General features: G+C 36.9%; 3 protein-coding genes across 4 annotated transcripts in view; 1 reads left to right on the top strand and 2 right to left on the bottom strand.

Moving 5' to 3' along the window:
- LOC122060060 overlaps window positions 1-2,818 on the bottom strand; it is a 6,690-nt gene extending 3,872 nt beyond the window's left edge. The window contains exon 1 of one of the 2 annotated variants that reach the window (XM_042623214.1): window positions 2,508-2,818. In XM_042623214.1, the coding sequence (XP_042479148.1) occupies window positions 2,508-2,559 (52 nt within the window). In that variant the 5' untranslated portion in view covers window positions 2,560-2,818. The remainder of the gene's footprint in view (window positions 1-2,507) is intronic. The other variant, XM_042623215.1, reaches the window with a different exon arrangement.
- A 7,334-nt stretch (window positions 2,819-10,152) lies between these two features.
- Window positions 10,153-14,657, top strand: LOC122059227 (heavy metal-associated isoprenylated plant protein 7-like). The gene is made up of 5 exons (XM_042621911.1): window positions 10,153-10,309; window positions 10,429-10,609; window positions 10,703-10,890; window positions 13,906-13,996; window positions 14,091-14,657. Exons 1-5 carry the CDS (start codon window positions 10,301-10,303, stop codon window positions 14,435-14,437), a joined length of 816 nt encoding a protein of 271 aa, XP_042477845.1. The 5' UTR covers window positions 10,153-10,300; the 3' UTR covers window positions 14,438-14,657.
- A 5,892-nt stretch (window positions 14,658-20,549) lies between these two features.
- Window positions 20,550-23,770, bottom strand: LOC122059304. The gene is made up of 2 exons (XM_042622019.1): window positions 23,397-23,770; window positions 20,550-21,183 (listed from the first exon to the last, which is right to left on the bottom strand). The coding sequence occupies exons 1-2, from the start codon at window positions 23,635-23,637 to the stop codon at window positions 20,864-20,866; spliced, it is 561 nt and encodes a 186-aa protein (XP_042477953.1). The 5' UTR covers window positions 23,638-23,770; the 3' UTR covers window positions 20,550-20,863.
- Between the last annotated feature and the right edge of the window lie 538 nt (window positions 23,771-24,308).

The raw sequence follows: 24,308 nt of genomic DNA, 5'->3' as shown, positions 1-24,308 counted from the left end.
TTTTTGGGGGGGGGGGGGATCTATTATCAAGTCCAATACTGTGCTGTTATTAATTCTTTATTTGCATTCAAAATAAGCTAGTTTTCTGTGACCCTTTGGTGCTGACCAGAATGTTCTCAAGGAATTCCTTAAGAGTCAGAAAATCACATCTGTGGACTTCAGATATCCCAATCCCCCCCCCCCTTTACATTACAAGGTGATTCAAACAAGCAATTGACATGAGAAACTGCAAGAGAAGACTGGAGAAGACATTGAAGACTACCAATGGGGGTTATATGTATCAAACCGGGGGATACTTTAGTAAAGGTTCATAAGCCAGAACTACACATCAGAAGGATCTCACTATAATATGCTAGCATTGGTGGCTGGTAGTCTAGAAAAGATGCAAAATAAATTTTATTCAGATTTCAGAATGGATCAACAGATTCACAGAAAATTACCTTGAAAGAGTAGGAAAAGGATCTGCAACTGAAATATTCATAGGAGTTTACTTACAGAATATGATATCAATGAAGCAAGAGTTGATACACAAATATGCATCTTATGAATGAGTTTCCACAATTACCATAGTCATTGACAAGGAGGCTAAGTTGCCTGATTAACTGTTTATTCAAGATACTATCATATGAGGGACTCCAATCACTAAGGTAACATCTTGATATGCAAAATAAATCATCTGGTTTGGATAGAGACGAATTTGGAGCAGGCAAGCTCATTTTCCCCAATTTGAGACTCTCAAGTTGAAGCTCATTCCTTACGACTTGGTGGAGAGTAGGGTGTGTGGTTTCTTGAAAGTCTGAGGCCCAATCTTGGCTCACTGGCCTTCAACGAGCCCCTTTCCTCATGGATTGGAATGGGTAGATGTTTTCCAATTGAAGTTTACTGGATGCCCTAGAAGCATATTGATGACCAAGCTCTCGACTTGTGGGGTTTGCATCTCCCAAGTATGTGCCACACTGCCACTTGTACCAAGTGCAAGAGTGATGATTATTCAAAAGTTTGATGCATTGATCTTGTAGTTTTGAAGTGTGGATGAAATTGCTCCATAAGCTGAACTTTCCCAGGACAGTGCCAAATGAACCTGCTAACCTCTTGGGGTGCTGGGTTAGTCAAGTGTTTGTAACCAAGGGTATATATATATATATATATATATATATTCCTGGCTCCAATTTTTTTGGATCATACTATGGGAAAAGAATAATATGGTCTTCAATTGTCACACTGAGCTGATGTATCAGGAGTTCTTTCAGGCAAAGGAGAAAAGGCCCATCAGGTTCCACGAACATGAGGCTTCTCCTTGTGAAGCATTTAGGATTTAAGGTTTGGCTAATCAGGCAGTGGAAGTTACGTTTGACCAGTGACATTCTTTCACATAGCAACTGATGGAGGGCCAGTAGGGGAAGGGAAGAAAATCATAAGAGAACTCAGAGTTGCAGGGGAGGAAGAAAAGATATCGCACAATGAGAGGGGGGGAAGGAGGACACACGACCTAGTCTTGCACCATACCCGGCACCAAAATATTCAATTCAAATCATTCTCAAAATCTGTCCAATAACCTACATTACATGCCTTTATATAATAAAATAAAATTAAAACTAGCCTAATTAAATCTAAAACTAATAAAGCAATTCCTAATTACTTCCTAAGTTCAAACTAATGAAATTAGAAACAAAATAAAACTCAAATTAGTAACTCCCTACCTGTCTATCAACTAACAAAAAATTGCATATCTTTCCAAATAAAATAACTTAATCTTTTCTAAATAAAACAAATCCTAAGATATCCTACCAAACCCGAAAATCCAATCAGACCCGGTTCATTTCGGTCGACATTGTCAGATGGGTTAACTCGATTCAGCTTTGATCCTGCATCAGCAACTGTAAGCTTTCTGTATATATTCTATATGAGAGGTATGTAAGCTTTACAACTTTAGCATAATTCAAGTCCATTATTCATCCATGACACATGGGCTCTCAAACCCTTTCCACTTCTCTATCATTACAATAGGTAAAACCGTAATAGCTACTGTAATGTTTGCTTTACTGAAAAACCATTACACATCTGCAAATACTTGAGACTTACCGTCAGACTACAAGTGGAAGAATTACTATGAAACCAACTTCCATATACCAAAACCAGCGAAAGCAACAATTAGGATCACTTTGCTCCCAAAAAAGAAGAGCTCATCGTGATATCCACATCAAATCACTCTCAAATATACATGCCCAAATCAGTATTCCAGAGCGTTCCCATCATTGTAAACTACATCAGCATTTTTGCCGACAGAACAAGAAGTGAAGGTTAAATATAAAAATATCTACAAATCAATCCAAAAAGAAAAAAAGAAAACAAGAACATGTCAAGTTTTCTACCATCAAAATCAAGACTTCTCTGCATCACTACGTTGACCTAAAGATTCTATCTTGGCAACAGTAAACATTTAAAAGAAAGAAAACAAATTCCAACTAAATACAATAGTATTAAGTTCTTCGTATTAGAAATCTTACCCCACTCATCTTCTTCGACTGAAGGAGTGGACTGAACGGAAGATGGATCCATGGGATGCAGATGACCATGGATTTCAGCGTCTACAGGGCGCAAAAGCCCAGAACTTTCACGAATCTAGACAACTCTGTAAGTGATAAAGGGGAAAGCCAGGAAGATCGAAGAACCAAAAAATAACCAGACACAGATCGGAACTTACTACTTCAAGAGGTACCCAAAACTGAAAGGATTGATTGGCCCTAAGCACACTTAACCCTAGAAAGCTCGACGGGGCAGAGACATGGCGACTCCGCTAATATATTATAACGGTCTCAGGTTTTACCTGAAATAACCATATTGCCCTTTCATGCAGTCACCGTGTCAGGATAATTCAGGAAAGACGTGAGAAGCAAAGATTGCAAGATCCCAGCAGAAAATGAAGGGATAGTTTCGTCAGTAAGTATGAGGTAGTCCGCATGTCCCACTATCACTTGTTGGTCTTGTAGAAGCGTTGTTTGCCGAATGAGAACTTCAACATGAGGCTATGATCACTATCATGGAGTACCTTTAAAATATGTGACAAATGAAAAGATGCAATGTTCAAGTTGACACGCCTTCATGGTATTCGGTAGAGGGTGCCAAGTTTAGGCCCAATTGTCTGATTAATAAATATGTCGGGCTTAAATCCCCCTATATATAATTAGTCGTTCTTGATGCAAGGGTGCAACTTGACAAGCATTCTATTGATTACTAGCCTGACTCGACCCAACACGATTATCCAATTAGATAGCCTGTTAGAGTACTTTTACTCTACCCAACATGTTTAAAACCCGATTAAAGCTAGTTTAAAGATAAATGGTTAATTATCCTATTTAGCCTAGTTAAGGATCGATGCCCAACCAACCATTTATAAATAGAAACATGCCTAGCATTTGAGGCCCAATTACTTTAAAGGGTTGATCAAGGTGCGAGGTTCTAAAGTGCTCAAGCCCAATTAGGTCCAACTGAAACCTGCTCAGCCTAACCGATTTGACACCCCCAGTTTTGCTATTGGGTATCAGGTATCAGCCAAATCCACTTCAGTTAGGATCGATATCATATCAAGGTTGAAAGTGTCTGGTGATTCAAAGAAACAAACGATTCAATCAAAGATGATACATAGATTAACGTGATTTACACACTAATATGATGTGCAACATTCATGGACGAAAGCTGAAGATGAGTCACTACGTGATGGAAGAAAAGAAACAATAGAGATCTCTCAAGAATACTAAAAGTTCTAGCAAAAATTCTTTCTCAGAAATCCGAACACGAAAATGCCCAAATCACTCACTTTCTTGTACTACAAGACAATAAACATATAAATACTTCTCCATGTCGAGGGAGATCCATCGGGTTGCATACTGTACCACCCTATTCTTCACCCCTACACCCCCAAACAATCAGCAATGGGCCAATAACCCTCTACTACTATCACATGCATCACAAAATTTCTCATTCGAATCACCACCAAAATTGTCAGAGTAAAGCAATCGTAAAAAAGGTAAAAGAAATCAAGACACATAACGTGGGTCTCTGATTACAAACCCGCAAATAGCCAACAATGTGAGTCCCTTGGGGACCTTAAGATCATGCATCTACATTTTTGGGTGTAACGCTGGGTTATCCTCATGGGCCTATGATTTTTAAGCCCAAAAATGGCCCATAGGTAATCCAACCCCTTATCAGATCATGATGCACTCACTTGCAATTTTTCCCATGGGCCTGTGCCTATAGCTTTCTACCCGACCCAAGGATAATATACACTTTCATGATCTCGGCTGTGTGCAGAAACTCTGAATATCAGCCCATTATCCCGTTTTAGCCCAAATCACATTGTCCAGCCCAATATCAGGATTCATCTTCTCATTGCGATGCCCAACAGAACCAATTAGTAGATTATTTCCCACATGAGATGCTTTAAGACAACTATTTGAACAAAAAAGACAAACAATTTTCCTGACCAGCTGGCTTGGGTGCCAAACATCTTCCCAAAGTACTCATATATCAAGATGATCAGACATCGGAGTTAACATGTTATAGGGGTGTTTCGGGAGTCCTTTTTGGTGATATTTACTGCTTAGGAAAGATCCCCTACTTACTTGGCAGTTTCGTATTTAACTGGGAATAAATCTCCTTGATGTGAGCGAGTTGTCTCCCTTATCTGGGATTCTCTGAGCGACGATGGCTTGCTTGTTCACTGTCAAGTAGTGGAAACACTCTTTAATTAAACGTTAGCTTTAGTTGATCGTGACCAAGAAACCACCAGTTTTGTTTGATGGGCAGAGAATGCTCGACAACTCAATTTGTCTGGTAAACTACTCGAGGCTATGTAGCCCATGCTGGATTAATCGTATTCTTGGCATAAAAAGGTTTGATAAAAAAATTCATGATCAATTGCTATTACTTTCTAAGTTTTTGTGAGATCAATCTAATGAATGGACGAGTGCTTTAAGTGCATAAAAATCCTCTGTAGTGAGCGGTAGTGAAGATTCAATGGTTGAGATGCATGTTGGGGCCCTCCCAACTGTTAGATCTTCACTACCACTCATCATTCACCGCAGAGGATTTGAGTCCATGTTCTTTCAGACAACTCCAGAGACGCTATTTCTTTTATTTTCACCTCTCTTTCTAAGCTTCTTTTGTCTCGTTTTAGCTTTTGAAATTTTGTCTTTCTGCTTTTGCCTTTGCTTTCACGTATCTTTATAACTTATTATGAGTCTTTTTTTTTTTTTGTGTTGAAATTCAATGTCCACTCTTTAATCAAAAAAATAAAAAATACGTTCACTGATTTTTATGGTCCATTCCTACTAGACTTAAACCCACTCCCTTAAAATAGAAGAATTTCATCATCATTAACATCAATTTTTTGTGTCTATATCTGTTTCTATCAATGTCGATACGATAGTGATAAGGATCATGCAAGCTATATTAGTTCAATACAATCAATCCATATTAGTATCGCATCAATATCAATCTCTTATGATACCGATTTATATTAGATCAGTTGATATGCTGATATGATACCAATACCTTAAACCATGCTAATGAGTAATGAATTCATAGCCATATGGAGATGAATGGAAAGATCACTCTACCTCCAAACCCCACCCTCCCCCCCCCCTCTCAAAAAAAAAAAAAATAATAAATAAATAAAAATAATAAAAAGAAAAATTGAGATTGTAAGTGAATACCCAACTGAAGCCACAAGGAGCATTTTCCATTTGCTCATCCATCAGCCTAGGTAAAGCACCTTAATTTCTGACTTTTTATTGTGGACCTGTATAGTGTGGATGGGTTTTCTTTTTCTTTCTTTTCCCTCCTCTCTTTCCAAAATTTCTGGTCAATAAAATTTTGAATTTTTTTTTTTTTTTTGAATTTTAGCAAAACCCAAACTTTGAAAGAGATGAGGAGATTCTGTGTGGATTGATTGGTATCAACTCTCAAGGGTCAAATCAGTTTGTCACCTAAGAGACAGAAGAGGCTCTATCACCTTTTGATCACCTCTTTCATTCCTTTTTATCCATCTATCCCTTCCCTTTCCTTTCCAAGCTCCTCTTGTTTATCTACCTTTTCCACATAGTCCAGACACAGAGAGATTCTCCTTATCATCCCACATGTCATCCATTGAGTGGTGGATAGGTTGAATTAGGTAGGTCCTCATTGATTCCATCATTCTAATCGTTTTATGGGGGTCTTGTTTCTATTCTCACTAGCCGGGCTCCGAATATCTTTAGCTATCGACATAGAAATAACAGGGTTGCTCGAAATAATATTCTCAAGACAAAAGGTTATATGTACAGCCGTGCATGGTGCATGGTGCATGGTGCATGGTGCATGGTGCATAGTAGTGTATATATATATATTTACATATACATGCGATGGTGACAAATGCTCTATCGAAAAACAAAAACCCACCCCTTATATTATGAATATCATAGGAAGGTAATCGTGTATGAAACTCGTCCCCAATTCTTAACAAGTGAAATGCCCTCAAATTTGTAAAAAGTTTTCCTTCACCGATGAAGACCAATGGTGATGCTATGATCGGAGTATGAATGATAAAGGGTGGGATTTATTGATGAGTCCAAAGATCACTCATTATATTACCGTTGATGAAAAGATTCACATGAGCAACCAAAGTCCATAGTCCATCAGCAAAATCTCTTTCATCAACAATGATATCACGTTATGATTGGACTATGGGCTCATCATTAAGTCTCATCGCCTATTATATATATATATATATATATATATAGTCAGTTTGAATAGGTTGAATCAATTTCAATTTGTTATTGGGTAGCAAACTGTTAAGAAAGCTTTTGGTTTTAGGCGATTTCGGCTTCGATCATGTTTGGTTCAAATTATGCATTATTTGATCGCTTCAATTTCGCCTATGTAGGACCACTACAAATTGGGTTTGTCCTAGAAGGATCCTGCCTCTAGTTTAGAAACTTGCTGTGAGCAACTGTAAATTTTATAGGACTTGTCTGAGAAGGCCTTTCTCTGTGGGCCTAATATTTGTCATGAGAGTGGGTTTTTTTCTTTTTTTTTGGGGTGGGGTGGGGTGGGGGTGGGGTGGGTTGGGGGGGGGGTGGGTGAGGGTGTGGAAATGAAAGCTTTCTATTAGCGTGAGCTGAACGCAAGGCATCGGACATACCTATATTAGATAGCCAACGATTGGATAACGGCCAAGATGTTTTGCTTGGCAGAGACACGGCCTTTTGAGTCAAGGAGTCAGCTACGCTGCTATTCCCCCTAGAAGTGTGGAGGAAGTCTATGAAAGATCAAATCTTGCAAAGATAGGGTACGTGATCTACTACTCATATGCTAAACTCCAACCAAAATAGAGTTGATCATATTGCGAAATGAAAACTTTGAAAATTATCTGACAAAAAAAAAAGTTTATTCTAAATGTCACTATGCCTAATGAAATATAACATTTCACTATTTGCCATTTAATAATACATGAGTTACTCAATGTGATAAAGGACATCACATACATTTCAATGAGCAAATTTAAGTCCAAAATAAGTAAGGGAAATTGTTCAAATTTTGATTCAAAGTTTAAGTAAAATTACCAAAATATCATCAAATGGAAATGAATGTAAGATATACAAAAGTATCTTTTGTAATTTTAGCCACTTCCTTTTGTAAATTTAGTTACTTTCCTTACTCATTTTAATCTGAAATTATTCTAATGAGATGCTTGTGTGATCCTTATCCTATGAAATAACCAATATGTGGCAAATAGTGAAGCGTTACACTTCCTTAAGCACTATGACAAGAATGAAAAATCACAAAGAAAATGAGTTGAAAATGTGAAACTTTTGAAAAATTGGTTTAAAATATATTTAAGAAATATCAACCATCATGATTGATGCTGACTTTGAAATTTTACAAGTGGTTAATTTACACCATTCCTATCAATCCAATTGTTTGAATTGCTACATCACCTTGCCACGTGGTAAAATTATATAAAGAGACCATTGGGGGAATGTTTTCCAATGTAGTTACCCTAAAGGAGAAATAAAAAAGAATGTAACTAGGACGAATAAGACAATGAACAATTATAAATATAATTTCATTGAACTTTCAATTATGGTGTATAATATAATTTCTACGTAAAAATACGAATAAAACCATCCTTTTTATGTATGAAAGATGATAATTCCATTTGATTATAATCTCAGTGTAATCAACCGTGACTACACTACACAAAGCAAAACCCAAAATTAAAAGGCAAATAACACAGTGCATACTAAAGAAGAAGACCAAGGGGAGATGTAAAAGAGATGGATGGATATGGCTTAACAAGAAATATGACCATAAATTGAATTGAGTAGCAAATTTAGTTGGTATAACCAACCTCATTTAGTTGTTTTAAGGATAATTAATAAGCCAAGCTTGAAAAAGAGCTCTCAACTCTTTTTCTTCTTTATCTTTTTTTTTTTCCTTTCCTCCACCAGTTGGCGAAGGAAGAATTCCTTTACCATATATTAGCGATATGACATGATTGTTCCATCACAAACTCTCCATCCTTATGGTTTGGATAGAAACCATCCCTCTCCTTAAGCATTCGAATATCGATACCATGACAAAGGAATTCTTCTTTCACCATTGGTGAATAGAAACTCAGTCCTCTCTGCATCACTTGAAAAAAAGAATTCCCAACCATTAGTGAGAAAAAACAAAACAAATGAGTGGGAAGGATGTGGCTGTGGGCTTATTGACTATCTTTGGTCTTTTCTGTAGTCAATTTCTCCAGTTTGGAGGATAATATCTGCAAAAAAATTGATCTCATATATTTTTGGGGCCTTATAACCAATACTTATTCACAACCTACCTCAAAGTATTTAAGTGTCAGTGTTGCTTATCTGTTTTAGTGGTAAGAGTTTTGTCCGAGAGTGTGATTCTTGGGCAAATCCTTAGACTAATAGGACCACACACACATACATATAGAAGCATCCATAGTTGTGGGATTCCCCTTTCATTAGGATTGGGGAGATTATTTCACCCCCTCTTGATCGAGTTTGATTGCAGGCCGATGCCATACTCTTGGATAAAGTCATTTTTCTTTATTTTATTTTATTTATTAATGGGAATAGGCGGATTGGTTGAGCAGTTAGCTCTTGAAAGATTAACAGAGTGCCCAACATCCTACGAATAATGTAAGAATGAAGTATTGTTACACCAATGATGGTTAGAGAACGATAGTTCCAGCCTTTGTTGTCGTCCTTTGTGAAAACAGGAAGTTGATCATAATGGAATAGTCACCCTCACTCTGCACAGGTGGTCGATTTTCATATCATGAGACACCCCATATGAACAAAGCAGTACAACGCATGGAACACCAACCCAATCTCAATTTTCTAGGTATGCTCCTAGACTAAAGACAAAGCTCATTTTTCTCTTTCACTATACTATCCGAACACGGATTGGAGTCATAACAATGAAAGAAAGGTGAAACATGATCATTAAAATTGAAGCATCTATGCATAATAGGAGTATAATCAAAGAGAGAGAAAGAGTGCGTGTTAATTTAGACTCCACTATTTATCATGTCAATTGACAAATTCTGGTTGGATTGAAACTTGATATGCAAAAAGTGGATTATGATGAACACTACATATACGCATTAATCTCAACCTCATTTGTTCTGCCACGTGATCAAGATTTTAATTTATTCAAACTAATAAATTTTATACATGTATTTTTTTAATTGGCTCTTATCTTGGCCAGTCAAAACTGGGAAAAACATCGAAGTTGGGCCCCTTTCGGACCGGCTCCAATTATTAACTATGAGTCAGATCGTTTGAGTTGTTCTTATCAAGCAAATCATGACCGACCTTGGAGGTCCAAACATTCATAGGCTGGGACAGATACGGTTGGTTGATAATTAATAGTGAAAAGGACCAGACCAGTGTGGACCGTAGAGTGGGCACGCAAGTCTTTAGGAAGGAATGACTTTCCCACTGTGCACCAAAGACGAAAGTTAATCAGCATTATACGATACCACGTCAGGCTTGCAGAATCTCCACAGATTCCACGTCAGGCTTGCAGAATCTCCACATACTTTACCACATCACCACCACACATACAGAGAGAGAGAGAGAGAGAGAGAGAGAGTGATTGGTGGTAGTTATAAGGAGAAGCAAGCATTGTTATTTCTCCTTTCCCACTGTTATCTGATCTCAACTCATTTTGATAGAGTTTTCGTAACTTTTGCAGTTCCCCCACCACCCAGTGTGCTTAACTGCTTCCTGTCTGGTTGGAAATGGGTGAAGTAAGTGCAGTTTTTTGTGTAGAAATTTCCTTTCATTACTGATTCTTAGAATAATTTGGGTTTAGGTGTTTGTTTGGTTCAGCTGTAACTTGATGGATTAGTATTATATATGATGGCAGGAAAACAAAGAAGAGGAAAAGAAGGAAGAGGAGAAGAAAGAGGAAGGAAGCACAGAAGCAGAGAAAAAGAAAGAAGTGGATGAGAAGAAGGCAGAAGAGCCTCAAGAGATCGTCCTCAAAGTTTACATGCATTGCGAGGCTTGTGCAAGGAAGATTGTCAAAACCCTCAAAGGATTTGAAGGTCTCCTCCCCTTTTACTGAACTTCTCTCTCTCTCTCTCTCTCTCTAGTCTTTCTCTCTCTTTCTAAAGGTATTGGTTAATTGATCTTGGCAGGGGTTGAGGAAGTGGTGACAGATTACAAGTGTGATAAGGTAATAGTGAAGGGAAAGACAGCTGACCCTATAAAGGTATGCGAGAGAGTACAGAAGAAGAGCGGAAGAAAAGTGGAGCTTATTTCACCTTTGCCCAAACCTCCCGAGGAGGAGAAGAAAGAAGAGTCTCCTCCAGAGAAGAAGGATGAGGTAACTAACTACAGATCTTCTTCTTCCTTTTTTTTTTTAATGAAAGATTGAGTGATTAAGCACAGTTACTAAATCTGGTTTGGTCCGATTAGGTTGGATTGAACCAGTTTTAGTGCTGAACTGGGCTGTTCCAAATCCGGCCCAATAAAAGAAGCCTCAGTTTCGGTCTGATTTGGTCCCAGTTTTGTTTTGGTTTCGATAATTGGCCTTCGTCTTGGTCTGATTCGTTTCATTTTACTATATATACATATGGGTTTTTTTTATTTCATTTTTTTATTAGGTTTTAATATGGTTTGGTCGGACCATCGCTTTGGTCTGGATGGTTTGCATTTCAACCGATTTTATACAAGCCCAAACTGAAGCTGATCCATTGTAACTTCAGTTCAGTTCCAACTAGTTAGGGCTGGAATTTGACATTTTTTTCTTTTTTTGTGGTGGGTGGGGGATAAAAATCGTCTGTTTTTCCCCATCCCTGTTTTGCTGTGTTTTGCTAGCTGCAGAACACGACACGTGTCCTCTTTTAAATCTGCAGTTGAAATTGTTTTGATTGGTCTGTTGTTACTAAATCCGGTTTAGATCAATGGATGACTCGAACCGTATGGAGTGGAACCGGTTCTGACAAACAACTCATAACCAAGTTTGAATTCAAAATCCCTAAAAACAGAGATTTCTCAATCAAGAGGAAGGAGATCGTTGTTGCAGTCCGGCGATCTCGGTACCAAGATTATGGGTTGTGGGTTACTCGCACGATGGATCTCCGTACTCTCGCTGCCCAATCGCTGGACATGAAGGAGCTTAAGAGCTTAAGAGCGCTGGATTTATCAGAAAGAAATCAGAGTAGAAGAAAGATGAATTTCTTGGTTTCCAGTTTCCTCCGCAAAAGCAAAACCATTTCTCCTCTTCAGTCTCAAGGGTCAAGACTCTCTCTCTCTCTCTCTCTCCCTCTCTCTCCTATTTTTCCGTGGTGTTCTCTTTTGCGTTTCTGCAGTTAGAAGAAGACAGAGGGTGAAGAAGAAGAAGAAGAAAGTGAAGAAGAAGAGAGGAGGAAACGGGTTGGGTTGGAATCTCGGTCTGGTCGTTGTGCCGACGGCTAGGAGCGGTAGATCCGCTGCCCAGAAATCCCATGCTTTTTTCTTTTTTTTTTTTAAATGCAGCCCAGGTGGAAAGGGAGGATTGAGGAGGGAGAGTGAGTGAGATAGAGGAAGGAAAGGCTCTGGGTAACAGAGGGTGAAGAAGAAGAAGAAGAAGAAGAAGAAGAAGAAGAAGACAGAGGGTGAAGAAGAAGAAGAAGAGTGAAGAAGAAGAGAGGAGGAAACGGGTTGGGTTGGAATCTCGGTCTGGTTCACAACAAAAAAACCCGGTTTTGGTAACCTCAACCAACCCTCTTAATCCTGACCGTTGGTGATGCACCATCCACGTGTCGCACTCTGCACCTAGCAAAACATGGAACAACAGACGATTAGCACAACAGACGATTTTTATCCGTGGGTGGGGGGGTTGTGGTTGGTGGGGGGGAGGTGGATGGATACCTACTTTACAAAGGGGAAAGGAGAGGAGGAAAAATGCTAGTATGGTCAAACTTGAGATCTCTTGTTGAGCATGGGCTTAAGTGCTTGATGTACCACAATTTCACCAACTGCTCTAAAGCAATTATGGTTAGAATTTGACACTATTAAGATAGAGGTATTTATGAAAAGGAAAAAAAAAAGGGGCAGGGGAAACATTGTGAGTCTAATGTTCCCTCACCAAGACATGTAGTTCAGCGTAAAAAATACCCAACACTGCATAAGGGCAGTTTTGTCTTTTTATACCCAACTGTGTCTCGGTAGGGAATATTAGACTAGCAAGGTTCTTTTCTCTATTAAAAAAATAAATAAATAAATACCATCACATAAGCTTGCTAAATATTGTTACCATTCATAGGTCATATTTTTCCATTTTTCCTTCTCTTCACCTCACTACAAAGATAAAAGCATACTAAGAAAATAATGTCATAGTCTCATTCATAAATGCATGTGTATTCTACAAGGCATATGGTATACATGTTTATTATCTAATGGGAAGGGACCTATATGTTGCCAGTGTGGGATGAAATCTTTCATGCTAAAATAATGGGAGTATGGAAGGGACATCTCACGATTTTTATACATGGGGGATATATGTCAAGAGGAAAGAGAATGTTATTGAGTGTGATAGACTTACAGTTCGAATTCAAGGGGTCCTATATGTCAAGAAGAAAGAGAATATTATGCTGTGAGAGGATTCATGATACTACTAACGTGGCCATCATTTTCCCTGATTAATTCTACTCTACCAAATTAAGTACTTAATTCTATCAATTATTCCTATCTTAGGTATTCCTAGTTCTACCGAAAAAAAGAATTGGACTCACCCCAAATACCATCCTTTCTGACCATTTTGGAGCAATTGATTCTAGGATTTTTAGGAGGGATCACTGAGTTTCAAGTTTGATTGATCCATTCTAGAGTTTTGGGGACCAATTCTAATCTAGAATCGGATCAGAATTGGCAGAGACCGATTTGATCCCCGATTTCGAGGTTAAAATTCTTGGATGGCACTAGGCGTGTAATAATACTAATGCATGAATGAACTCGTGGGGTGGGTTGGGCTTGGGCTTGGGCTTGGGTAAGGCATAAATTTTCAAATGGGTTAGGTGTTGGCTTTTGTCGTTTAAACATTTCAACAAAAGTGCTCTTCAAATGAGTCGGTCATGAGCCTGGAGCTGGGCCTGGTCTTCTTCAACAGATTTTTTTAAACTTGAGATCTTTATGGTTCCGTAATGACATCTGTCTTTTTTCTTCCAAAAATACTGCTTTATGTTACATTAAAAAATATTTAGAGGAATATTTGTGAAAGAAAAAGGACATATGCCATCACAAAACCGAACATAAAACCTTCATGCATGAGAAGCTGATGAGCTGATCCGGATTCTATGTTATATCTTTTGGATAACACTCTACATTGTTTTCACGTTTCTATTCATAATGGTTGCAGCCTCCTCCTGTTGTCACAGTCACATTGAAAGTATACATGCACTGTGAAGCTTGTGCTCAAGTTTTGCAGAAGCGAATCAGAAAGATTGAAGGTATAAGCATATATTCATGAACTAATCACCTACCCGTTTGTGTATGCTACGCTTACTAATTAGCCGAAATTACACAAAAATGGATGTTTCACAGGAGTTGAATCTGTAGCTACAGACGTCTCAAATGATCAAGTGATGGTAAAGGGTGTTGTAGACCCGGAGAAGCTTGTGGAGAATGTGTACAAGAGGACTAGGAAACAAGCTTCTATTGTGAAAGATGAAGAAAAGAAGGAAGAAGAGAAGAAGGAAGAAGAGAAGAAGGAAGAGGAGGATAAAGGAGAGAAAAAAGAAGAGAAGGAAAGCAAGGGGGAAGAGGATAATAAAGCTGATGTCAAGAAATTTGAGTATTATGGTCCCAAATACCACATGGAGTACTACTATCCATACCCTCCTGATCAGATTTTCAGTGATGAGAACCCAAATGCTTGCTCTGTGATGTAGTCATATATTTTTGGCTCAAAGGGTTATATCTAGTTGTATGTATTGCTTGTTTCCATATTAATGACATATGTAGTGCGTTTACATATTGAAATAAGGGTGCTTCTTAATTCATCCAAATGGTCAATTGATAAGAAGTTGTAACCTTCTTTTGATTGCCTATTGTTTTATTCCTGAAAGTTCTTCAAGTTAAGGGTAACAAGGGTTCTTTATTATGATTTCACTATCAAGAGTTATCAACAGCATCTGAAAACACAAAATTGGGGATTGAATCGGTCTATGCTAATTTTGATCCAAATAGGCCCCAAATTTTGAAACTCAGTGATTCTAGGGTTTCTTGGCATGAATCAATCGTGTCGAATTGACTGGAATTAGGATTAGTCATGATTGATTCCAATCTCAATCGGCCAATTCACCGATTTGAATCCTAATTTTTGAAAACTTTTTTTTTTTTTGGAACTTAACATGTGAAATGATATAATTGTCCTCATTGGATAAAAAAATATAGTATGTTAAAATGGCAAAAAATAAAATTACAACTTTTTATCTACAAACAAACTTGTTTACAACAAGATTTTCTCTAGCTTTCAAGTAAGAGACTTTCTTACATTTGAGCTGCATTGTGGAGCTATCTGTGTCTCAAATCTCAAGTGGGTGTCTGTAAAGTGCAGAGTGCATCACTACAATGGTGATTGATCATTGACTTGTACCAGTTAGCAATTAGTGCTAGTGGTGGGGTTGTAAAACATATCCTAAGGCTGGTAGAGAAAGTGGTGGTCCAACTATTCTTGAAAGAGAAGGGTCGCATTCTCCCCTCTCTACCTTTTGTAAGGTTTCAACTTAGGCTCCATTTGGTTATTAGGAAAATTAATAGGAAGAAAAATGAAAATTTCAAACCTAATATAAATTCGTCACCCTAAAGATATGTATAATGATGATGAAAGGATGCCTAAGAATAAGATTGAGAAATCTTGTTTAAAGCCTGAATGCTTTGTCTAACCTCTAATTAGAGTTTTGAATCATCTTCCAGTAACCGATGGTGGTGATACGAGAAATGTATCGAAATGATCTTGGTATTATTTACTGGTCAAATGACATTAAAATCGATTCAACTTCATAATTTGGTGTGATTTTTATCATTTAAAAAAAAAAATGTATTATAAAAAAGGTTGAAAAAAATTAATAATATATATTAAATAAATAGAACAAAAAAGATCCGGGTCAACCCTGATCAATCCTACCATTAGAATATAATCTATTTGTCATATTACAATCAATACTTTATTTTCTCGATGTAACCACATGAGTCATTCTTACCAACAAAAAAAACACAAGAATCATTCATGCAATACGTCTATTAATGGATCTGATCTTGATCCGAACCAGATTCAAATTTTTATATAGTTATGACTCAATGGTAAGGCATTGATCTAAACTACATGGATAAAATTTGAAGAATTACTTATTAAGCTGAAAACGATCCAAATCAACTGGCATCATATACACATGTGCAATATATACGTACATTTACATTACATAGACATTATTACAATTGCAAGATAGTTTTCTTCATTGGCAATATAGGAAATATATTCACACAAATATCTAATTTTCTATATAGGTAAATGATTTGCTCATTCTGATCATTGGATAGAAGAAGAAAATCCTTCGATATGTCAAAATTGGGGGTTTATTTCAAGTATAATTTTTTTTTTTTTTCAATATTCAGAGCCCTTGGTCTTCAAATATACATAACTTTTTTAAATAATTTTTTAATATATGAATAAATTAAACTAGTCTAAGAAAATAATTCATGATACATATGACATGGACAACCTCCCACCAAACGCTTCCAAAAAGACTATGGCTGTTGGAATGGATTCCACATCCACAACATTGGCATAAATACCCTTCCCCTAAATTTATGATTTTTAATTTGCAATTATTCATGACATTTTATTTTTTAAGGTGAGTTGGGAAACTTATTTTTAATTCTCAATTTTTCCTTTTTATATTTGCAAATATCTTATATAATTATTTTAGTAAAATATTATATAATTTGGATGGAATTGACCCTTCCTAAATCCTGCAATAACAGGAGCGTCGCGCATTGGGTTGCTCTGGACCTTGATCATTTTTTTTATTATTTTATTATTTTTTGATAGAACTGGTGATGTATTTTGAATCCTTGAATCATTTGTATTTGAATATTTTCTATTTCAACAGTTGTTGAGAAGTCCCTTGCATTTAGACTGAGAATGAGAGTTGCACTTCATGCTGATTTGAGGCATGTTGGCTTTCACTTGGATTGCCGATTTCCATCCACTATTTTAGATTTCCACCACTATTGAGGATATTCAGTTCCATAAGACATGCCTTGACTCTTCCTTTTTCATGTCAAGAGAATGGAGAATTTGGGGATTTTATCTTCTTAAGGATATTTTAAAAACTTGTAATTCATTATTTATTTATAAATATATATATATATATATATATTTTTTTTAGAAGAGCATAACCTTGAAGATAACGTAACATATACCAAGTAGATCTCATGAAAAAACTTTCATGGTATTTTTCCTATCAATTCGTTAGAAAAAAAAAAAAGATAGAGAGAGGATGGCATGGCAAAAAAGAATAGGAAAAATAACTATGTCCATGAGTGTGATCTAAGTTAGAACTCTCAGGTGTCTATCTCTCTCCTACTCACGTGAAAAGATGACTTTATCTCTTGATTTATGGAGGAGAGAGATAAATACATGGACTACTAGCATAGGCCATGCTCTCAAATAAAGAATCAATTCCCTAAAAAATAAAAAAACTGGTTTCAATGAATAGCTGAGATCCAATATCTGAGAGTTCTATCATGGACTACTAGCAAACCTCATTGTAGAATTACGTTATAGACCTAAAATCTGTTTTTAAAAATACGTAATATGTTAGGACTCTTATTTGGGTTTAATTGACACTGATTAAGAAACTCCTAACCCAATCTATTGTGAGAGTGAAATAGTGTTTTAAGGATTCTATACAAATGGTCCCTTCAACCATTACAGTGCACAAAGAAAGAATTTCTGTTTTCTCACCAGAATTTCATTGTTTTTGGTTTAGTTATTCCACTCATGCTCAACGGGTATATAATTTCTGTTATTTTATTTTATTTTTAATAAAAAAAAATCAAGATAATCATTGCTGAAATAGGTTTACCACACAGCTAAAAATATTTATATTTTAAACATTGTAGGGTTGTTCCCATGATTTTATGGAATAGAATCCTTGACATACCAACTCAAGTCTCAATTTAAAAGCTCAATGTTCGGAATTTGCATACACACGTTGGTGACATTGTCGGAATGGGAATGGCTTCTTGTCTCTTCCCCACATGCGGAGAGTCACAGGCACACAACCCAAATGCACAGAGCCAAGAGCCAGCAAGGAGGTGGACCACCCACAGACACCCACCCCATACCATCGATTTATAAAGGAGAGAGATAAATACATGGACTACTAGCATAGGCCATGCTCTCATTGCCATTTGGGTTGTTAAAAATTAGGAGAGGATATTTCAGATATTCAACTAGTAGGAAGAGAAATAATGACGCTAGAATTGGGACCGGATCTCTCTCCATCTGGTGAATTCCCAACATTGGTGAGAGTTGTCCATGCTTTTCGACCCGTGGTCAAAGGGGGAGATGATCATGATCCCCAATGGATGTCTTTCACCCATGTGGGGAGGGTAACTCCTCTTCCATGTGGGGAGTAGAATCGAATCGGCGAGTCATGATTCACCGATTCAATCTGACTGATTTTGACCCATTCAAACCGATTCAGATCGGAATCGGCCAATCGAATCCCCGATTCCGTTTTTTTGAAACCTTGCCCAAGGCCCGCCCAGGTTTCAAGTCTGTGTTCGTAGATCACAAAGCAGAGGCAGAGAGGAGAGAGAGCGACCGAAAGTAAAGCTCAAGGTGTTTTATCTCTTCGTTTCTGGTAATTTCAGAAGCTCTACTTAGTCTTCCAGAGTCTGAATATCTACATTTATTGGCCTTTTCCATGTGTATTCATCAATTGCTCGTGTTGCATTGTTGCCCTAGCTAGTTCATTGCTAAGAAATACACTAAAATAATCTGGGTAGTTTATCTTCTTTTGTTTTCTAGATGATGATTTCCTACCCATAACGAGGAAGTTATTAATTTTTTTCTTCACCATTTCTACCTTATTGATCAGTTCTTCAGATTGTATGACTAGTCCCTTATTCCCTTATTAGCTCAGTTCTTAAAACCCAAAATTAGAATGTTGTTCTATGAGATTTATAGGAATTCTTGAATTAAACAAGAAGTAGAAACTCGATTTGAAAGGAGGGCAAACCCTGATTAAAAAAACTTAGAAATCAGAAAATGTTAAGTGTAAAATGCTTTATTGACTAAATTATTGTCTGTGGTAGGTGACCAAGTAGAATTGGCATGTTTGTAGGTAAGAAGCAATCAATAGTTTGCTTGTGAGATTTTTGATTCTTGACCTCCTTTGTTTTTTATTTGAATTACTCTCTCTTTATGAGGAGCTCATCCAGTATGATCTGGTAGGCAAAGAACCTCAAGTTTCCCTTTCTAGTTCTATAAATTGGATCATGACTTCAAGACAATTATTAGGATTTTTGGATACAAATAAGCAACTCAGTCCATAATAAATAAACTGTCTTTGATCTGAAACAATTCAATACAGATCTGTCATGCACACTAAGGATTCTAAAAAATCTAAACCAGAAAAGTATTAAATGTTTGAGGACCAAATTTCAAGTTTCATAGAAGATATTCTGAGTTTGTTTTGGAGAGTTGACTCTTTGGAGTGCAAACCACCATGAAATTTCCTTTCTTTGGATCAGATTGAATGTGTCTGCATCATAGAGTCACCTCTTTTGCCTCAACTCAGGTTTATGGATTTTGAACTTTGCTAATAGGAATAGAAGCCTCAACTCAGGTTTATGGATTTTGAACTTTGCTAGACTGCTTGAATTACCCATCATTGCTAAACTCCACTAGAGGAACTAGAATTTAGTTGTTGGTTAGTATTTGAATATGTTCAACAGATATATCACCACACCCTTTATTTAAAACCAACTTTTGCAATTTTGGATGTCAGTTGCAGCTTTTAAGGAAGATCTCCATGGAACTACAATGCCTCATTCTTTAATATTCAGATTCTATATCTGCTGTATTGGTTCTTCAAGAACCATTTAGGGTTTACTTTCTTTTTGTTATTCCTCTTCACTTTCAATTTCAGTCACAACCCTGTGTTTTCGCATGAAAAACTAAAATTTTATTTTCCTATAGTTCTTGGTGCTTTCTCTAGCATGGTGTTTCATTGTTTTTCAGCTTGCAATAGAATGTCCCATTATGAGACATCTGTGTGTTGGCACCACTAGTAGTCAGTAGACAATGGTAATGTGCAGAAGATGGAATTGTTCGGAGCAGATTAAAATGCTACATTTGTGTATTAAGATGAACTAGCTCTGTTCAATTAATGGCCTGTGATTTGACTGTGAAGAAGTTTGGTAAGACAGACTCCAACAAGGTAACTAATTGATCACCCAACCCAAAGATTAAATTATCAAACAAATAAACTGCCATTATCAGGTTTTGCAATCCGACAACCGTGAATTTCAAATCGATAAATGTTGCTGGAACCATAAATTAGTGGGTAATGGCTTTATTTGAAAAGGGAAAATTAGGTTTCAGGTTTTTACCTATATCCTAGATTACTAACCACCCAACCCCTGAGCCAAACCAAGACTATGATCTGGAAGAAAAGCTAGTTCTTGTTCCATTTGAGCTTTGAAAGCTACAGACATGGCAGAATTCTGAATTGAGATCCCTGACGGAGGAGCAGATAAACTTACTTGCTGTGTTGACATAACCAAGCATATCACATCCAGAGGCAATTGGAACATAACAAAAAGTTCCTGATTACTAGTAAATATGATTCTGGTTTATGTTGTTTTTCATTTGGTTTCATAACATCTCTTTTTGTTAGTAGTCCTTGCTTGTGGATCAAATCTTTACCAAACAAGGTGGTTTAAGGAGCTTGAGAGTTGAGAATAGGGAAGAATTAAGACTCTCAATTGCCTAATGATAGCACACTTCATTTTATAGTATGTAACATCAGGCCTATACAAATTCACACAGTAATATCTAATAGCATTCCATATGCATGAAATTTTTTCTCGTGTATGATCTCTATATGATCTTTGCACACAATATAACAGATAGTAACTATAATTTACAAATCTGCTGCTTGTTTTTATACCTCTTCTGTATTCATTTTTGTTAAGATGGAGAACTGGGATCACATGACCTCAACATTGTGACAGAACGCGCCATCTGATTGAGCTCAGTCTAATCCTCTATCTTCTTCCAAACTAACCTCACCGAAGGATCATTTCTTCAAGACTTTCTTTTTGTTCAGATCTGAAGTTTGAGGCTGACGAAATGTTATTGTTTCAGCGGTGTAAGTGCGGATGCCATTACCAATTGATGCTAATCTTATTCCTATAGGCATCATTACAAAAACCTGGTTGCAGGGAGAGGTTTTTGGTAGGTCAAGAGCACTCAGAGTACATGCCTTTTCCAAATTTGGAATTGCATGGAGTTGGGAAGGAAGGTCCACGACGAAATCTCCATACTTGTCTGTCAATGCTGTGCTATCTGCCTCCATTTTTTGCCTTATACTGTTGCATTTAACTTCTACTGTTGCACCTGTAAAGATTACAACCTTTTAGTATATCAAAGGTAGGTCAACTTCCACCCTCATGATTTGCAGACAAACTGTGGGATTGCAGAAATACTTGGATCTATCACTAAGATGGACAGTCTATAATTCAAAGTTAATTCTTTGATTACTAAATAGAACACAATTTGGACCTATTGACACATAATTAGTTGGCTTGCTATAAGAATGATATTCATAACTAAGCATGAAGCCATGGTTAGGCTTGTATAAGTGAAGTTCCAACTATTGAGTACAATACAATGGCTTATTTTGCCACACAATCCTATTTTCAATAGCAAAAGAAGGATGCCCTAATTTTGGGGTGTTTGCTTTTTATACCAATCTAATTCCAAGAATTTTAATACCAATCTAATTAGTGTAAGGGAGACTGACAGGCACAACCATGGTTTGAGGAATCGGATCGGATTGATCAGAATTGGTCGAATCAGATTAGTGTCAGCCTTGACTGATCCTGATTCTTGGCTGATACCGTATTAGTGGATTAGTATGGACAAGGGTAAAATGGTAAAAAAATAAGTGGTTTTAAACGTAAAATCAGGGGTATTTCTGTTCGATCTAGGGTGATCTAGATCAGTATCAATCTTGGTCGATCCCATTTCCGATAGTGAGTTCTCAAACCCTAGGCACAACACACATATGTTGTAAACTAGCGGGTGGCACCAATGGGGTCATGGGATGCGTATCATATATGAGGGGTAAGGAGGTCATTTCAAAGAGAGGAAGAGAGACACACAATGGACATTAAATTATGATACACTGGCAGTGTATACAGCCTTTTCCCGTGGTGTGATATATGATTGTCACAACCAATCATAAGTTGTTGGGCACTCCTTGACTTAGATCAATGATCAATGCAACCCAACTTATGGCTACCAACAATACCTACTGCACCACCTCCAAAAGAGAATTCCGAAACTGGCTACATAATTCTTTCTATATCATAAGTATCAATAACAAAGTCCAAAAAAAAAAAATATATATATATATATACATTTAAATAAAGAAATGAAAGATGAAAAGGAACTACAAGATATACAAAGATTTAATTTTTATGCACGGCTGCATATGTATACAATCGTGCCTTCTAAATATTGAATGAGAGGTGAGGCAGAAGTGTAGTAACACATCTCTTTCTCTTTCATCCAATGGTTCAAAAGTCATGATCATCCTACAAAGACTTTTTGGACACTTTCTTTAAAACACAAAAAATAATAAAATAAAACAAAACAAACTCTTTGGACACTCATGGATAGTTTTGAGATTTTGTAGAACAGGGGAGAGAATACGGAGATCGGATCACCTAACGTAGCCGCCAACATATGTCCTTTTTATGCTTTTCCATAAATGTCCACCACCTTTATTGGTGCAATGAGACTCTTTGGACACTCAAGGGTAATTTTGAGATTTCATACAATTGGGGTGGGTAATATGGAGATCGGATTACTAGATGGGTAGGTTTAAAAATCTAATGATTCGAATCAGTTGAGACCGATCCCTGATCCTGACCAAGGTTTAAAATCTCTAATTTTGAATGGGTTTTGACTTGGGTCAAAATCTGATTTTTCTTTTGGGTTATTACTAGAAATTTGGGTTTTTGTCTGGACTACCATTGAATCTTGAATTGTGATCCTGAACAATCCACTTTGTAAGGTATAGGGGTAAAATGATCCAAATACCAATTTTTTTCTTCTTCTGTTTTAAAGAACAAGAGTTAAAGCCATTTGATTTAAAACAGTATCGATTGTGATCAATCCCAAGTTTTAAAACCTCGTCTACATGTAAGATCAAATGCCAACACCTGTCTTTTTGCTCTTTCTTCTCCTTTTAGATAGTAGCAGATGAAATAGGTGTCATGGACTCGATACACCTTATCATACATGCAGTGGATCCAAACTTGAAAATATGATCATACTTTTCTTCGCAATTAAATCTCTTTGATTTAAGATAAAAAAATTACATCGGAAGATATAATTATTTTTAAATATGATAAGAGTTTTAGATAGATTATTATAAACATTTTTCTTTTCTTTTCTTTTCTTATAACTATTTCCCTTCCTATCTCCATCTTCTCATGAGCTTAAAAACAAAGATTGAAAGGCGAGCAGGGTGGGAGAAGGAGAGCAAATTATAAAGAAAATAGATAGAAAAGAAGGGAAAGAAGCTTAAGGGATTGACAAACCTGAGACAGGCCTTGTATGAGGTTCAGAGTCTCCATCCACAAAGACCTCACAAAGAACCGAACCTGTCACAAGGACAGAGGAGAGCTTGTCTTCTCCATAGCCAGCCATTTCTACAAACTCCGCTCGCGACAGTTCCAAGAGCGGGTTCTCCTTCTCCGGTCTCGCCGTCGATGGTCTTATGACAAAGATGAAGATGAAAAACAAAAGAGATAAGCTGCACCAACGCTGAGAAGCCATCATCTTCTTCTCTTTTTGGGTTGTTCTTCTTTCTTCTTCTTAAAGTCTAAAGCTTAACTTTGGCAGTTGCAGTCTAAATGTCAATCTCTTAATGAGTTCTGTACTAAGTCTTTGTCCCTTACAAGTGAAGGAGAGGAATGGAGTTGGAGGTTGGAAGGGAAGATATATATGGGGGAGCAAACTGACAATGATAGGCTTTGTAGTTTATTAACCTATGGATGTCTTAATACGCCATGAACCATGGAAGTTCTAATGTAATTTAGCTAAATTACAATTATACCCTTACCTTTGACTTTAAGAAAATGAAATTCTTCCTACCCAAATTAGGGTTCTTGTGTGGCACAAACATCATCTTGATTATTGATAGGGCGAGGGTTCTTTAGGCAAGTGGTACAAGAGAATGCATCAATGAGGTGTCATATACCAGTGTGGTACCGTACATAGAAAGGCATCGAGGTTATTTTATACGAAGAGGAAAGAGATAACTACCGTGCTAGCATACTCTGCCTAGCTACGTGGCTCATAGAACTTTTATCATTATTGATACATTGAAGCAAAGAATTGAGACTTCTTGTAATTATCAATTTATTGTATTGTGTAAAAACAATTTTTTAATAGACTTATTAATTAATAAGGGTGTTGATTACAAAATTTTTTTTTTTTTTAAATCAAAG

Source organism: Macadamia integrifolia, chromosome 13 (assembly GCF_013358625.1).
Source record: "Macadamia integrifolia cultivar HAES 741 chromosome 13, SCU_Mint_v3, whole genome shotgun sequence".
Classification (NCBI taxonomy): Eukaryota; Viridiplantae; Streptophyta; class Magnoliopsida; order Proteales; family Proteaceae; genus Macadamia; species Macadamia integrifolia.
The sequence above is the reverse complement of the archived record's forward strand: the minus strand, read 5'-3'. Positions and strand labels throughout refer to the sequence as shown.

What these genes read in the sequence shown, in the direction of transcription:
- LOC122059227 (XM_042621911.1), top strand. An exon ending in AACCCTCAAAGGATTTGAAG is followed by an intron (nt 10,610 to 10,702) that starts GTCTCCTCCCCT and finishes TGATCTTGGCAG; the next exon opens with GGGTTGAGGAAGTGGTGACA. An exon ending in GCGAATCAGAAAGATTGAAG is followed by an intron (nt 13,997 to 14,090) that starts GTATAAGCATAT and finishes GATGTTTCACAG; the next exon opens with GAGTTGAATCTGTAGCTACA.
- LOC122059304 (XM_042622019.1), bottom strand. Translation starts at nt 23,637, where the DNA reads ATGATGGCTTCTCAGCGTTGGTGCAGCTTATCTCTTTTGTTTTTCATC. An exon ending in TCATACAAGGCCTGTCTCAG is followed by an intron (nt 21,184 to 23,396) that starts GTTTGTCAATCC and finishes TAATCTTTACAG; the next exon opens with GTGCAACAGTAGAAGTTAAA.